Raw genomic sequence first — 17,240 nt, forward strand, 5'->3', positions numbered from 1 at the left:
GAAACAATATTTCCCTCCTCGTTCATCCATTTCCCAGCGAAACAAGGAGACGCTACAGGATTTACGAGACAATTTCAGTATATTCTCGCGTATATATATATAATATCCCCGCGTATAACTCATTTCTCGAAGCGTGGCTGGACGAGCGGCCTAGGGTAATGAAGTTTAAAAAGAGGTAAGATGAAACGAATCGGAGGGTGAAATCCGCCACGCTCGCGGTAATTTGTAGTTCCGCTGGTGCAATTATTAGCGACAGGAGGTTTTCCACGCGAGGTTTTCGTGCGCGTTACACGCAGTTAGGCACGTTTATCGTCGCGGAAACGATCGCTGCCGGCTTCCAAACCGGTCGCATTCCGCTAATTGGCTAAACAGCGCAACTACCGGGCCAATTTACATCGCCCGTAAGGAATTTGTTGCTCTCACGACTTTGCTTGGCGGGGCCTCGTTATTTTAATACAATATTACCAGTCGTATTTCCCAGTGCACCCCCACCCCTCCCTCCCTCCCCCCTCCTCGATAATCTTGCGCATTAGATTCTCTCGAAACTGCTGAGAAGCTTCAATCATTATTCCGTGTCTTATTCGTTTATTATAGCAAAGCCCTTTTTAATTAACAAGAAACTGTTTTAAAAATTATTCGTTGATTGAACGATTTATTCTAATTATTTTAATTAGTATTTCTCTCGTGTATATACCAATAGAATTTTAATAAAATGAGAATGTGTAGGTGTAATATTTTATAAGTGTAAAAGAAAATTTTTTGAAAAATTATACATTTTAGATATAGATAGTGCTGATGTAGTACAAATTTTTGCGATTACACATTCTCATCTTCAATATCGTTGTGTTATTATCCACGTATGTAGAGAGTGAATGCTCCAATGTTTTATTTTTTTAATTAAATATTGTCAATCCGTGTAACGCGGATGAAAAAAAATGATAATTAGTAATGAGGGAGAAAAGTGGGTAATAAAAAGTTTATGATTAAATGATATGCAAATGAGCAGGTAAATATACGAGTGCATCCATTAAGTTTCAGAGATAATCGTGCATCAAAAATCTTCCGCCTGTTCATTAAAGTCCCCGATTGGCATTGGTATACATTAATATTTTGAACTGTTTGACATTGGCAAAAGTGGACCGACTCTTCATTTTGATAAATTCATTCTTTATTTTATTGAAACGTCAAGATAAAGCATTAGCTTTTAATTAAAATCATAATTTTACTTTAATCACTCTTTTTTCTTCCGATAACAACGATTTGTCTCACGACTACGAGTGACGTTTATTCGCTTGAATCTCTAATGGCCAATTTGCATCAACTATCTACAATTGCTCTCAGAAATTCTGGCGTATAAATTATCAAGCTAGAAGTACAGATACGTACAATTGTGTCATAAGGTTAGAAAAATATTTGAATAAATAAACAAAATTTAATTAAAATATTGACAAAGAAAGTTTTATTTTTTGGACTGGAAACGCGTAGTAGAAAATTTCTTAAGGAATTCTTTGGTCCATTTCAAACTAAGCATAGACGATAAAATCTCCAATAAAACCCCAATAGACTAGAAATCATACTAAAAAATTATTAAAATAAATAATAATAAGAATTATATATATATATATATATATATACAAGAAACAATTAACAATGCATATGTTTATATACACAGAATAACACGGAAGAATTTAGTACCTATACGCGTGTGTACGTCGGATGGAAAAAAAGTTGCAAGTACGGAGAAAAGTTAAAGCACGTGTGCTGGGGAGGGGGGAGTCCCGAGGGCATCGCATAAATCGCCACAGAGAGACGTACGGACGTCCAGTATATATAGAATATTCGACTAATTACAGTCTATTACAGATCCCTGATTACCGCAGTGGGCGAGGATTGCTACGAACTAAAAAAAAAAACGAGAAAGAAATTAATAAACCTCTAATATCGATTTCTCCCGATAACTAAGAAAGCGTTTACCGATTTATCTCGATGGTCCCTTCTCCAAAACGAGTACGCCTCGAACCAAATTATCGAAAAGCCCCTCCAACCTTTTCTAAAACCAACCGTGATAAATGTTTCAGGAATGACACACCTATTTTAAAATTCGCTAATAAAATTCACGATTAATCGACTTTTATCATTCTTTACTATACACACACACACACATATATATATATACACACACACAAGAAACAAACGTATAAAATAGACGAGGACAAAGGATGGTTAAGAGACGAGGCGCAAATGAGCTTCCTACGTCGTTCGGTTCCAGCAGAGAAAAATGTGTCTGCATAATCTTGCGTTTTACGAGGGGATTTTTGCATCGGTTCGCATCGACACTAAACAAATCACGTAGGCACTTTAGTGCGTCGCGTTCCTTCGGAAGAGGCGAATGAGAGAAATAGAGGGATTACTATTGTTGTTATTATTGTTAGTATTATTATCATTATAAAGAGCGAGAGAGAAGCACAGAAAGATAAGGCGGATGTGGCAGCGAGGCGTGCCCAGGGGAATTCAGCAACTTCCGCGTGGGCATCCAATATGGCGCCCGTGTCTGCAGAGGCGTCCTCCGGATTGATTCAAACGACGAGGATGACGAAGACGCGAACTTGCAGCGTTTCGAACTACTCCGAGATGCTTCGGGAGCACCCAGCAACAACCACGGTTACACCCTCGTGGCTTCCACATCCTCTTAACGAACTCTCCGGTTTCTGCTCCGCGGGGGCGACTTCTTCATGGCCAATTAATGCTGCCTTTAAACAGCCGCCACCCCCGCAACACATATTTCTCACATTCTCACTCTCCATAGGACCATTGAAAATTATTTCCTCCCCTCGAGAACGTTGAGTGGAAAATAAGAGAATTTGATTGTTTTTTTTTGCTTACGAGAGATGTAATGGAATTCTTCAAGGTCTTTGGAATTTTTTCTGTTGTTAATTATTGTATTTGTCGTTGGATTATTATTTGTGAGATTGGTTTATATAGGGTTGTACAGTATGTAAATTAATTTTTATGTATTTCAAGGTGCTTTTTTGGTATCGTTACGATGCTGAAGAGCAATCGTTTTTAGCATCGAGGTTGTTAGATTTTATTCTTTTGTTCAAATTTACTCGATGCAGAACAGAATTCCTTCGAGATGTTTGTCATGTCGTCCGTGTAATAATTATAACGTGCGTGCCATGGGTGACTGGGTGAGATTGGTATCCAGAAAGTTTGTCAAGTGTCACTCGACAGAAGTACAACAATGCGATGGCTGGGGCCAATCGACGAAATCGTTTCTCCTCCTCGTACTCTTTCTCTTCTTTTCTACACCCCAGCCTGGTTCCTTTTGATCCTGCACCATCAAGCTCTTCGGGGTCCTTAACGAGCGCCTGGCTCTGGCAAACACGCGAGATAGGCATCTTTCGCTGACTAAGTGGTCCAACCTGCCAAGGATTTTGGGGGCTGTCTGCCGTCAGTTTGAATTTAGCCATGGTTTACCTTTGAAACACCGATCAGTCAGAATTTGCCTCCGCTCCTCCCTAGTCCCATGGGAACTTGAAGAAAACTACCTTTTTCGTTCCTAATGTACCATAATGAAGATCCTTGTCTTCAACTATATTTTCCATGTCCCAATTCACTCTTCAGGGTCCACTTTGGATATTGAGGTTTTTTCTGATATTCTGACTTTTCAAGTTTGATAAAAAATGTTTTATTTATACACCACGATTATTCCAGTGAAGAATTTTGATATTTCCTTATACAATAGTCATAATTGTGTGTTATTTCAATAGTCATTATTGCTCCTGTCGTATATATACGTGGAAGATCGCGTTTTGGCTTTTAATGGCGGTCGCCTTGCCGACTCGCAAGGCGGTGCATCACTCACGCGAGACCAAGCAGCGGTCCTTGCGAGTGGAAATGAATTATGGTTGGATGAAATATGCTGCGGCGTATTTAAATTTCGGTTGTTTGGAAGGATGGAAGAAGGGGGGAAATGGCCTGCTGAAGAATTGGCCAATAAAACCTGGCAACAAGAGATTGCTTTCTAAAAGGCGGTTCTGCAAATTCGAAAGTTTCATATCGGATCGGTAAACTCCTGTAGGACGATCTTGAAATAATAAAGAGTTGGACTGGATGGAATGTTAAAATTGATTCGCTTTGAAGGAAAGTCAAGGATCCTTTGAATCTAAAGGACCTCTGGAAAACCGTGGTATATTAAAATGAAGAATGAAAAAATATTCTTAAATATTTATTTATTTAACCAAAAAAATAATAAACCAGAGACAAGTAAAAAATTCGAATAAAGAAATAAAAGGATATTTCCACATGGAATAGGCAAACGTTAAAATGGAATATACCTCGAGATTATCGTGACTGGCAGCAATACACGTCAAGAAAATGGAGTCTCCTCGCGATAGCAATTGTTGATGGTCCACCTAGTACGATACTTAGACCACCAACCACTGTCCATGCAATAAAATAAACACACTTGATGACGTAACCACCAGTAGCAAATGGCACAAATCTCATCGATCAAACAAACTCACTCCACTCACCTTTATATATATAACTCGATTGGACGCTTAAAAAAACTTTGATTAATCAAACCCCACATTAAACACGATTTAATTGATTTTTAACAATTTTCAAGCAAGAAAAATCTCGCATCTCGAAGCCTCGTGTAATTTACGAAGAAATTTCTGCTGCGAGGGAAAAATAAGCAGTTGGTAATTTTAGTGGTTTTGCACCGTTAGGTGGTTAGAATCGCAGTGGAGTTGGCTTTCCAAGCAAGGATCTCGCCCGGATGCTTTTATAATGCGTGTATTTTCAAGGTTCGAGGAAGCCAAGGTACGAGTGTATACGCGAGCGTGTGTGTCCTTTTCACGCGTGCGTCTCTCGAGTGCTATTATCCTCTCTCGATAACGACGAGTTTAAGTATCCGCGAACTTAATTTCGGTTATTACGTACGACGTTGGTGTGTGCGCGAGCGCGCGCGATAACTCATTTTCGACGATGAGTAGTAAACACTGGATGGGCGTAATCGTGCGTTTTCGAATTATCCTTCGGCCAAGGATAATCCGCAGCCATTTGGCGTCCGAACGCAGTCCACACACTCGCATCCGCTGCGTAAAGCAACGCTCTCCATAGGCCAGCAATTTTCTCCCACTGCACGTTTGCTCATCGCTTGATTATTGTTTATCCATATACCACTGAACAGCTGCCTAACCAAACCTCACCCTTTTCTTATTATAATAACTGTTATTATACTCTCCATCGATATTTCAATTCTTCTTTCCACAAAATTCTACAAATTTTATGCTCGAGTCTTAAGTCTGTGAAATATTTTGTTTTCTTCCATCTTTTCTTGTGGAATTATGAAAGGTTTTTTTGGCCATTACAAATTTATGAGATAATTTTGTAATTTAATTGTCACGAATCGATAAAAATGATTATCTTTTGTATATACGTCTTTGGTTTTCTCCACTAAAACATTGTGAACCAGTGATTAATTCCAGGCCGAAAATAATTGAATTTTCACGCATCGGTAGAAATGACGCAGTGTTACTCGTATATATCTTCCCTCTGTTTTTCTTACGTTCGATCCAGGTCTCTCAGTTTTTTCTCGACTGTAAATTGCGGTGCTTAACACCCCACGTGTGGAAGCGTGGCTATCGCGTATTAGCGAGCTATTTAAATTCAAATAAATATCCGTGACTAGAGCGTGAAATTACAGTTAGCACCTTATAGAAGATAATGATTTTTTCGTCGAGCCTGTCGAGCAGGATCCCTCGCGGAGGTGAGAATCTTCCGGCGATCGTAATAAAATCGATTTTCACGTAGCCACGAGGTAGACGGTCCGTTTCGTTTGGGTGGCTCGTGAGCAAATAGCCGTAAATTCTGGCCAATAATTGCAACGAAAGCATCGCGAGCTGTGGTGTAAGAGGCCTCGATTCGTCTGTACTGTACATATTGTACTATAGTATATCTATATATATATTATCGTACAAATGGCATTAGCATAAATTAGCATAGGACTCGCAATGAAAATGAGTTATTAAGACTTTTTTCGACCGTGCATTCTGGTCCCCTGTATATATAGTCTGGACTCGGTATAAATGCCAACGGTGAATTTTAGCTGGCTCGAGACTCGTTGCTCTCCCTGAGAAACCAATCATGCGAGTGTGTGTGGAGAAAAACCTTGTCAATTACTGGGTGACCCAGTAATAATGAACGAACTGGTCGCGATGGGTGGTGGACGTACGTTTGCTAAATTTTTATTCGTCTCCCACCTCTTTCTGTATATATATATATATAATATATATATGCACAGACAGATAAAGATGTAATCGTAAATCAGGTATAGTGGAATAAAAAATTGAAAAAATATTTTTTTGCTATTTCCATCCATTTTTGCACATGGTCATGATTATTAACAATAAAATTCTTTCCTGAAACAATGAAATTCTTGAATTCGTATGTTTTTTGTCTTTCGAGAGTAAGCACGTATTTTGTGATTTGTTTGAAGAGTAAAAAAAATGGGTTTTATCGAGGAGTAAATTTATTTATTCATTATGCAAAGGTTTACAAATGAGTTACACGCGGACGTGTGTTGAGAGAGTACATGATGATGAGGGGGTGGGGGCACGAGGGAAGTATAGTCGGCATGAAATACGATGAGAGAGTGCCTCGGGTGTAAGACTTACATGGCACGAGCCGGCATGGTACAATGAAAGTTAAGGGTTATAGGGAGGGGGATTCCCCCGTAGATGGTACCCCATCAAAGTAGGACAGAGGTAGCTTAAGAAAAGTAACATTGCGAAGTCAGTGTCATCTGTTATATCGCTTATCATCTTTGACCCCACAAAACTCGAGTGTTTTTATTTATTTGCATACGCGTTCCTTTGAAACACGGAACTTCGACGGCAACCGGAAGTAGTCTCTCTCTCTCTCTCTCTCTCTCTCTCAATAAGTTAAAAAATAATTTCTCTCCTTTTTATATTTTTTCTATGGAAAAAAAAATAATTTAGTTTTTAATAATATTTAATATTAGTTTTGTAATTATCAAACGTGTTAACATTTTAATTATTACAATCACTCGATTGATAAGAATCGCTTCTTCAATACAGATAACCATAGATCAAGACTCTGATTTTAGAAAGATACTCGAGTTTTATCATTGTAAAAATGTCTCGCACAGTATCTTACAACTTAATTTTACATTCGTTCGAAACAAGAAAAGGCTTCCGTTTATCGTGGCATTCACCACGTATAATCGACTTTGTACAATACGTAACCATTTTCGACCGGTAGTCAGTTATTTCATTCATTATTTATGTCGTTACGGATAAATTGATTCGGAAATATGGACTGGTCATAAATAAACATGAAGAGTGTCTTTGGCATACGAAATCCAATGCATCGCCCAAGGTTATCCGTTGTATGTATCAGGTTACGGTAGAAAAGCAAAATATTGTGACTGCAGTGTTATCAGTATTAGCGCGGAGCGCGCCGTAGTACTTTTTTCCACCGGTAGATGGCTACCGAGCACTACTAGCTTTCTCGCTAGTCACTCGACTAACCTTCGATTGCTATATAAGCGAGAACACTCGTCGTAAGCTCGAGCTGGTCCGAAACGTCGATCGAATACTCGAGTCGTTGCGCAGCTCCATAGCAGCAGATGTCTCTTATCTCTACCACTACCACCACCTTCCAGAAGAATCCCAAAGAAATCAACGACGAGTTTAAGGAGTCTCTTGGAGCTTCCGTGCGGCATTCCATCTCTAGTTCCTCCCGTGAGTTTGTGTACTTGGTGTACTAGGCTTTCGAGCGGAAGATCCCTCAGCCTCACCTTCTGCGGTTTTAGTACGTCTCACAGAGGTTCCCGCGCAATACCTAAAGCGATTTCAACGATAAAATTCAGATGAGTTTAATTTACAGCAGCCACATAAAAACAATTAAGACCATGATAAATCGGAAAACGATTTAGGAGGAAGTCTCCTCGAGGGGGGACTTATGACCCCTTCTAGGTTAGGTCCTTGATCAATAGGGCGCCAAACCTATACGTGACAAATGCTGCTACGAAGAGAGTTAAGTGATCGACGTGACATTGACCAGCCACCACACATCACCTTTTTAATAATAATTCGCAATTATCTGAATTCAAGTTCTCTCATGATTTTAAGCTTGTTTTAGAGCTGCAATTTGTATGTTTCTGTCTTTATTCGTTAAGTCTGTTCTTCGCTAATTAATGCAAATGAGTTAGAGTGACAAAACATGTTTGTCTAATTTCAATTAATTGCACCAGTTCGATATTGCGAAAACGAACAGACCTATTGTATAAGTTGACACTGTAAAAAGTGCAAAAAGTCTACCGTATCTAAAACGAACAGATCTTTCATAAATCGAAGCTGGAAATAAAGTTATTTCAGCATTATAGTTTGTACCTAACAGTGCCAAGTCGGTTGGTTAATAACGAGGGCTGTATGCTAAGCACACGCACACCATGACACACTTGGCCTGTACCACTCGTCGATGCTTCTCCTTGTTCTCTTTGCCCCCTCCCCCGTCCTCTTTCACTACAGGGAGTGTGAGAGAGACTGACCAAAGACTCATCTTGTACTCGTGTCCTCTCCTTCGTGTCGCGCGTTGCTCCCGTCAATTGCGACTCGAGGTCTCTTTATACGGCCGCCAACATCGAAACCGTTGCAATGTGCTACCCCACGTGACCAACCAATCTTACACGCTCCACCGATGTAGTCTATTTATCTCACGAATCAATGAACCTTGATAATAAATATGAGAAGCTCGTTAAAAAAATAAGAAAAATGTTATTTAAAAAAAAGGGGGGGGGGCATAGAAAATATACCACAAGTGCAACTATCACAGAGCACGTGCTGATGAAAGGCAAAGAAAAGGATCACTCGACAATCGCGTTGATCAAATGTTTCCTTGACAAATGAATGAAGATGAAGGATCGTAGTTTTAGTAGTTGCCAGCACGCGAGCATTTGTAAGTTGACGCAGCTTGGAGGTTTCAAAGAGAGGCTGACGAGACCGTGAGGCTAAAGGGGCCAAGGGTTCAGGGTGCAGCAGATCGTTATAACTCATCTTCATCGAGCTGTCATAGAGCTCTGCGGATTTCCAACTCTCTTTTATATCCTCGGAGTCACTCGGACGCTTCTCAATTGCCAAGAAAATTCCTTTGGATCGATCGCTAATAATTATCACCTGTCAGGAGAGTCCTAGTATTTTCTCCTACCTGTTTAACACCAACACAGCTCTCCTCGCTCACTTTTACCTCCACTGACCGGTAAAGAGAGAACGCAACACTACTCTAAATCGATTTTTGCCAATGTTTGGCATACCGTTACGATTTGGACTGTGAGAAATTACGATTATCTTATTATAATAAATAAAAGGAATCTTTTCGTGTACATTGTGTCGTTGGCCTCCGAGTGGATCCATTAAAACTTGGCGAGTGTGCGGAGGTGGGTCGTGGTGTGAGTAGGACGTTGTTGGGTATGTGGAATAAAGAGAGAGATCGAGTGTAAGAGTGTGTGAGAGAAAGCAAAACAAGAGAATGGAATACGTATCAGGATTCGTTAAGGTTTCTCGGTGGTTGGTGAATGACACGGTATCGTTTGTGTGTGTGTGTGTGTGGCTCGCCATATCGATCGCCATGAATTCCCAAGGGAACGAGATCCAAGCTCGTTAAGCAGATATCGATTAGACCGTCTTATCTCTCCGCAAAGCTAACCAAGGTGTCATCCAACGTGTTCGATCTGTAATATACCTGCGCGCCCCGCATCAAAGCACTCGAGATATCCCCCTGCCATTTCCGATCCAGCCTCAAACAGAACTTTCCCACTAACGATCTCCGGGAACCCATTAAATCCCCCACAATCCTTCCCAAAATATTAATGGTCCAGATCCAACGATCTATCAACCCCAACTCTCTTGCCTTTATCCTGGATCCACTCGTTTCTAATCTCCAATTGTCGGACAATTTTTATCAGATTTTTTACAGCGAGGAAAAAACGTGTAATTGAAAATTATTTTTGGAAATCGTATAAATCAGAAGCTATTGATAAATATTTTTTTTCACTTTAACAACGCGATGGTTTTGAGTATAAATAGTTTAGAAAGCCTGTAATTAGATTTATCATCGCGATGCAAAAATACGACTGAGTATAAACGTCTTTGGACAATCGATAAATCGTCCTTTCTCACAGATCCTTTACGGTTTAAGAAAATGGCGCCTAATAAGTCTGAACTATTCATTTAGCATAAACGACAAGGTTTAATTTATGAAGATTTTCATGTTTCAATTTAACTGCATTTTCGAACGAAGCCTCTCTCGTCCTATGCTATTTTTTCTCACGTTTTAATTTATTCCTGCCAGTTGGTCTTACGATGCTGTAAATTCAGCTTCAATTAAAGCTTTCGAGAGGCTGGAAAATTGAAGCATCAGAGGAATCCACGGGATAAAGATAGCGGACAATCACTGGGAACACGAGTACGTATAAAAGATATCTCAACATTTTCCAATAGAGATATGAAAGCAAATTCTCATTTTCCATCATTCCTGTCAGAATAACCATAACGCGAGTGTGCTAACGGCACCCACGTGACACAGCTTCGCGTATAACACGTATATAACGCGTGTGGCATCGTATTCCCATATTCCTCTTCATTTTTTAACCCACCGATAAATTCTTCGAAATTATATTCCCATCGATTCTCATCAAGATTATTTTTTCCCACCGGAGAGAATTTGCAGTATTTTGAGAATTTTCCCGAGTTTTCCACGTCGCTTTTCCGAGGTTAAGTTCCTCCTGCCGCCGGTGGGTATCGCGGTCTAAGGCAACTTACGCCTACGCGCTGTAGTTGCAGCATCCACACTTGGCCCTCCTCGGCCCAGCGCGTGCCTCCACGCGACCAGCCGACCAACCACCGTTGCTCACGACTACTCACGAGTCACGGCTTCTCCGCTGATTCTCTCGCCAGTCGGTTCTCTCTCACTCGCGCTCACTCGCTCGTTCCGACACCGAGCTAGTCGCGAGCCAGCAGCCCGCGATCGTGCGCCGTAACCACACGAAACACACGTGCGCCTCTTCTCCCCTTGTTTTCTCCTATTCCAATTAACCTTCTCTCTGTATTCACCCTCCCCCCCCCTCCCCTCTCTTTTGCTATTAATTTTTCTCGAAATAGAGAAATAAATTTTTCTTACAGTGTGAAAAGTACGGAAAATCTAGTGATAGTGATTGGGAAACTGTGTAGTGTTGGAAAACCTTTGATGACCCTGTTGGTATATTTTTCTTTTTATTAGCAATTTTTAAAATCATAAAAATTCTTCGTTTTTGAAGTGAAATTGCAAAGTTTTACTGTGAAAACCTCGGGAAATTCAGTGATTTTGTTGGAGAGGTCGCAGTGTTTTCCAGCGTCGAGTGTTTGTTTTTTTAAGAACCATCAAAGTTTTCCCGAAGCATTTTACGAGTCCGTTAACACGATTTTCTCTCGCATCTCGCGGGATATTTTTGGTGCCGTTTTTTATCAGTGGATTTTCTCCTCGCTCGACGTACAAATAGATCCTCTCTCGATGAAGATCGCGAAGGGAGGGGAGCAGCGTTTCTGTCCTGCATCGGTCGTGCGCATCTCGAAGTCGCTGAAATTGCAGGATAAAAATCGTCTCTCGGGATTATTATGATTATTGGCGGAGTTTAATTGGACGTCAGTCAGAAATCGCGCCTCTCGTTCGTATATAAGAAATTCTCGATAATTATCGTTAGGACTATCAACGTTCGCGATTCGCGCAGTTACGTCGACGTGCGCGCTACGGGAAGCAGCGAGCCGAGATTCTGATGGAAACGAGGAGAAGGAGAATCAATTTGTGTGGGAATATCGCGAAAAAGTGTATCGTTCACTCGTGTATTTATTGGAAAATCTGAAAAGAGAAGCAAAAAACCTCGAAGAAAATAAATAAAAAAATTCCTCGAAGCGTTTAAATTAGTTTCTCATCTTGACTTTTTTCAACGGTCAATTTTAAAGGAACCGGACATGCTGTGTAAAACGGTGAAAATCGACGCGTTTAACAGTGATTAGCATTTCTTTCGTGGAGGAATCGAGGTCGCCCACGCAAATATCGAAGCGATGACAATTAGGATAAACTTGCGCACTCGGAAGTGAAAGGATCGAAAAATTGTTGGAAACTTTTAACGGAGGATTGGAAATTGTCGAGAGATTCGTCGGGAATTAACTTGGCGCGCGTTCGGGAACATCCTCGAAGGACCGGAGGAAAATCGAGATCGGCCGAACCGCAGATCGGTTCACACTCGTTCCTACTCCTCCGCGCCAGGATCAAAGTTCAATCTGTACGAGGAGGAAAGGAAAAGTGCGAGTGAATATCGGGTCGACGATCGATTCGCTTTTCTGGATCAATGGGCAATCAAACGTTATTCGATTGGGGAAAATAGGGCGTGTGTCGATATAGCTCTATTGTTTTGTTGTCGAGGAAAATCAGTGAAAAAGCGAAACGGCCGCGAGCAGCTGGATAGAATCTCCTGTGAAACAATTGACCATCGATCATTTTTTTCAAAGTCAAACTGAAATTTTACACGATTAAAAATTTGCAAAGTTTTATTCGCCAATCTCTGATTACTCGATCGCGTACTTCGTTCGTTGACATTATTTTTGTACGAATTTCTGGTATCCTGGTCCAAAGAGTGAATTTGGGAAAAAGTGTGAAGGACGACGAACGAAGGATTGGGATTTTTATGAAACAATTGACGATCGACAGATTTTTTGCGGAATTAAACGAGGCGCTTTCGTAATTGATAAGTTTGAAAGGAGGCAAATTTCTAGATGATAAATTGGACGTTTAATTAGCGTCGTTGGGGAGAGTGATCGAGCGGTCGGCGTAGAAAAATTTGTGTTCTGTGTGTGCAGTGGCTGATCGAGTGTCGCACTTGTTGCACGCGGATTGGAAATCTGCGACGGCGCGTGGGACGAGACGGCGCCAACCTGTTGCTCAAGATCACGCAGCTCGTGAGATCGGACTCGTTTCCAATTCGAGAGGACTCCCTTCGAATCTTTCCCGTTCGAATTTATAATTCGCAAAATTCAGCTGAAATCGAACAGCGAATCAACAGCGACATTGGCTCATCGCTTGATTATTTTTAACACGAGATTTCGGAAAGGACTGTTTTTGAATCGTTCCTATTGAACCTTAGAAATCATTCGCGAAAAATTGCGGAGAATTCAAACGGTGAATTTCTAGTGAAATTAATCGATCGTTTGATTATTTTTGATACGAGTTTTCAAGAGGATTTTTATAATTCGTGAAAATCCAACTTTTAGTGTACGATGGTTCGATCGGAAATAAAACAGTGATGTTTGAACGAAGCAGTGAATTCGAGGCTGAATAAAATATAATAAGAAGGAAAAGTGATTTAGCACGAAAATTTTGCAAGCCGGAAAGTGGCAACCGCGTAATATTTCGAATTCGCCGACGGCGGTACAAGAAGATGACTGTTTATGAAGTGCTTGATTCGCGACGTTAATAAATAGTCTATAATAAAGTCGAATGGGAGCTCTGTCCTTGGATCGAGTTTGAAGTATTCCATCGGAGAGTTCCGAGTATTGGTTTTTCTCGTGGTGTACCCCACCTCGATGCCATTTGAAACACTTGGCTCTCGAGTGCTCTGGTACCGAGAGAGGAGTAGAGCCTTGGAGATAAGAGAGGAAGATTATCGTAAAATTGCCTGTCGAAGAATGACAGGAAATTAGCTCGAATTGCCAATAAACCAGCCTGCGTACGACTCTGCAAGATTTTATATCGTTTTTTTTTTTATCGATTTTAGTCGAAAACGAGGCAGTCGCCAAAAAAGCTCAAAAATAAGAAAGCAGTCCTAAGGCTGGAGAAAAAAGAAACATTCAAAGAGAAACTTATTTACGAGGAATTTATCAGTGATAACAGACTCTTCTGGTTATTTCTCAATTTCTCCGAAGAAACCTGAAAGAAAGAAGAGTGATTTTCAAACGTGGACAAAAAATCCACGAAGAAATTATTTCACGAGACAATTATTAATGATGCAATAAAAAAAGTACGATTGAAAAATGAAAACTTCAGCCTGTTTGGCTCTCGTCCTATTTTGGACCAGCCTGTCACATCTCGACGCTATCAGGCTGTCCACGAAGGAATTCCTCGAGTGCAGAACAAACTTGTCGATAGCCATTAAAAATGACACGATTTTTCACGAGAGGATAAACGAGGCTGACTATATCTTCACCGGGAAAATCAAAGATCTGAGGCATGGCCACTTGCACGCCAGAGTCAAAAGAGCCATCAAGGGCGTTCTCAATAACACTTTGGATTTGGTGATCAACGATACTTGTGGATTTTACGTGCGACGCGGTTACACTGGCATTTTCCTCGCCAAACGCCACATCTCCGAACATAAACACCCTGCGAAGGTCGTTATGCACTTTGGACCCGTACCCCTGACGCTCACCAATCTGGATAAATTCAACGCTGCTGTTCGAGGTTGGTTTTCAAAGAATTGTCGAGCTTTGTAGGAGAGAGAAACGTTCGAGCCTCGAATCACACTGGAAATACGGCTTGTTTACATTATTGTGCAGAGTCCTCGGTCGACGCGTGGAAGGACAAAGCAAGCTTATATTCGAGTCCTGAAAATAAGAGTATAGCGGATAGAGAGAGAGAGAGATAGAAAGTACAGGCGCACGCGGAGGAATTAAGGTTTGAAAAAGCAATTGCGGTGGTGAGAAATCGCAGCAGCGCGTGTCTAAAATTAAGTAGACAGGTTGCTTGGTGGACGTAACACCTGCGGCGCGGGCATGGGCAGCTTGTCTCGTCCAATCAAGAGCCGAGTAGCCGAGACACGCGAGAACCTCCTCTCTCTCTCTCTCTCTCTCTCTCTCGCATCTCTGCTTATCCGCGTATATTCGTGCGTAGATGCGTGCGTAGCGCAGCCAACTATCAACTTCCGACGGCAGCCCGAAGCCTGTCCAAGTTAACCAACGTCAAGCAACCTGAAACGCGTGACGAAACTTATTCGATTCTTCAATTTACACTCTCCTCTGTAACTCTATAAACATTTCCATTGTAACTGGACCTAACTCGAGTGCTGCGATTCAATCGTCCTTTGATAAATTCTCTTTTCGACATTTTTATCGAAATTTGTAATATTTATCAGTAGTCGATGAATTTTTCAAATACTTCTACAAGCTAATAATTTATATATTGATCACTCCACATGAAATATTCAATAGAAATTAATAGAGTTGATTAATATTCTTAAAAAAAAAAAAAAAAAAATAAATAAAAATAAATCGCCTTGGAAAATATAGTGAAATAATAATTTTAACTAGTACACAATTTTAACGTTATACAGCAAAGTAAATTTGATCCCAGAAGCAAAGGCTTTTTCCTGCGCGTATATTATTAATCGTTTATGAAACTTTCGATATAACTAGATGCGTGGATAGAACTAGTCGAGGAGGAGACGTGAGTCAGTGTTGCGAAAGCCATCTGAGTCACGTAGAATTTTCAATCACTGAGACACGGTCCCTCGGGGACCGATACAGCAAAGGCCCTCGAACGATTTTTATCGCGCAAAGATGGAAAGGTTTGGTCGCTCGTAATTGAAATTCTGCAAATTTGCAAAACAAGATGGAGTGAGTCTCGCAGCTTCGGCTTGGTTTTCTTTTGAAGCTGGAAATTTCTCACGAGGCCCGCAGTCGAGGCAGTAGGTTATGCATGGTTATTACTGGTTGTTGGGAGAAAAAAGGGAGAGAAAAAAGCCGCTCGGTAATAAGAAAGAGGGCTGGTGCACGCTGAAGTTGGCTTTTGTTCGGTGAAAGAGCGACGTGTACAGCTCGTCGACACGTAAAGCTGCCACGTAGGTGGATAAAAGTATAAAAGTCGCCGTGGGTCAGCACCGGGAGAGCCAAGCCAACAGACAATCGCTTAATAAAACTGTGGAATACGAGATTTCCAGCAAAACTCGAAATCCCCTTGGGAAAATCGCACACCTTCGAACGATCGGTTAATACGTCGTTTTATTATTGCAAACCACGTTTATCTTGCTTAAATTTATTCCCGAACAAAGAACAGTCGTAGACGTTTTTCAGCCTGCGAGACCTTCGATTGGGATGAGAAAATTGTTGAAAATGCACGAGGAAAATTCTTTATTTTGCGAAGAATCGTTTTCCATGGTTTTAAACAGTTTTTATTTATTTCATGGTAGAGAAAATTACCAAAAATTGAAAGAATCGAAATTCATTTATTTTCACTTTTCTCGACGTTGGTCCAGAGACTCTTTTTCAATTACGCGTTAATAAATATAGAAAATAATGTGGAAATTAGAATGATCGTGGCACCGTTGAACGATGCAACGGTTCGTAATAAAATTGGTATCAGTTTCGAGGGGAACGTGAAGAACGCGAAATTGTCGTGTGTCTAGCGCGTTGATGAAGGGGTCGCTCGAAAATGTCGACAGTGGGGAGTGGTCGGACGCGATTGCTATTCTAAATCGATTAACGCTCGCAGATTGTTTTACAGCTTTCTAATTGTACGTTTAATCGGGACTCTATAAATGGTGAGATAAACTGGCGCCGTATTTAATACTGTTAGAGTATTATTCTTCGTGCGATCATGCGTATCCTTGCGTGGATTAGCCAAAAGAAGAAAATAAAGGAAATTAATACTCAATTACGCAAATCCTTTGGTTCTTTGCTCTTTTATCAGTCTCTCTCTCTCTCTCTCTCTCTCTTTCTCTCTCAATGATCCAGGAGAATGAAAGTCGAGAGATACCTGAAAATGTATCGTTGAGGAAATATTGCACAAATGCAAGTTTCTTTTTTTCTTTAATTTTTATCCTCATTGTTTGTAGCAATTTTCAGGTACACGAAGGAGAATTGCAGTTGGCTGCTACCTGCGACAGCTGGTTTCTGGTGTACCGCCCGCCCACACCCCTCTCATTCTTTCCCTAACCATTTTTGTCACTCGTTCCTCTCCCCACGAGTAGAATTCCAAACTCGACACGTAAAAGTTGTAACAGCGTACTGTTGCTACCAGTGTGTTGGTTAAAGTATAATTGCGATGAATATTTTAGAAACTTGTTTATTATAGGAATTTGAAATTACATTCTTTTTTCATTTATTTGCATTGATCGTGGATCTTTTTTCGTTGAGATAATGATCGATCGAGATAAATTATGAAGTATTATACTCTTCTTGTTAGTT

At 40.7% G+C, this 17,240-nt stretch overlaps 1 protein-coding gene across 1 annotated transcript in view; it reads left to right on the forward strand.

Annotated features, from left to right (window-relative positions):
* The first annotated feature begins 14,093 nt into the window (after positions 1-14,093).
* LOC136782295 (uncharacterized) overlaps positions 14,094-17,240 on the forward strand; it is a 68,493-nt gene continuing 65,346 nt past the window's right edge. The window contains exon 1 of the mRNA XM_066741629.1: positions 14,094-14,520. Coding sequence (XP_066597726.1) covers positions 14,094-14,520 — 427 coding nt within the window. The remainder of the gene's footprint in view (positions 14,521-17,240) is intronic.

The sequence above is a fragment of the Prorops nasuta genome, unplaced genomic scaffold (genome assembly GCF_024137725.1).
Source record: "Prorops nasuta isolate Cenicafe-Biocafe unplaced genomic scaffold, Cenicafe_Pnas_1.2 PNAS00025, whole genome shotgun sequence".
Taxonomy (NCBI): domain Eukaryota; kingdom Metazoa; phylum Arthropoda; class Insecta; order Hymenoptera; family Bethylidae; genus Prorops; species Prorops nasuta.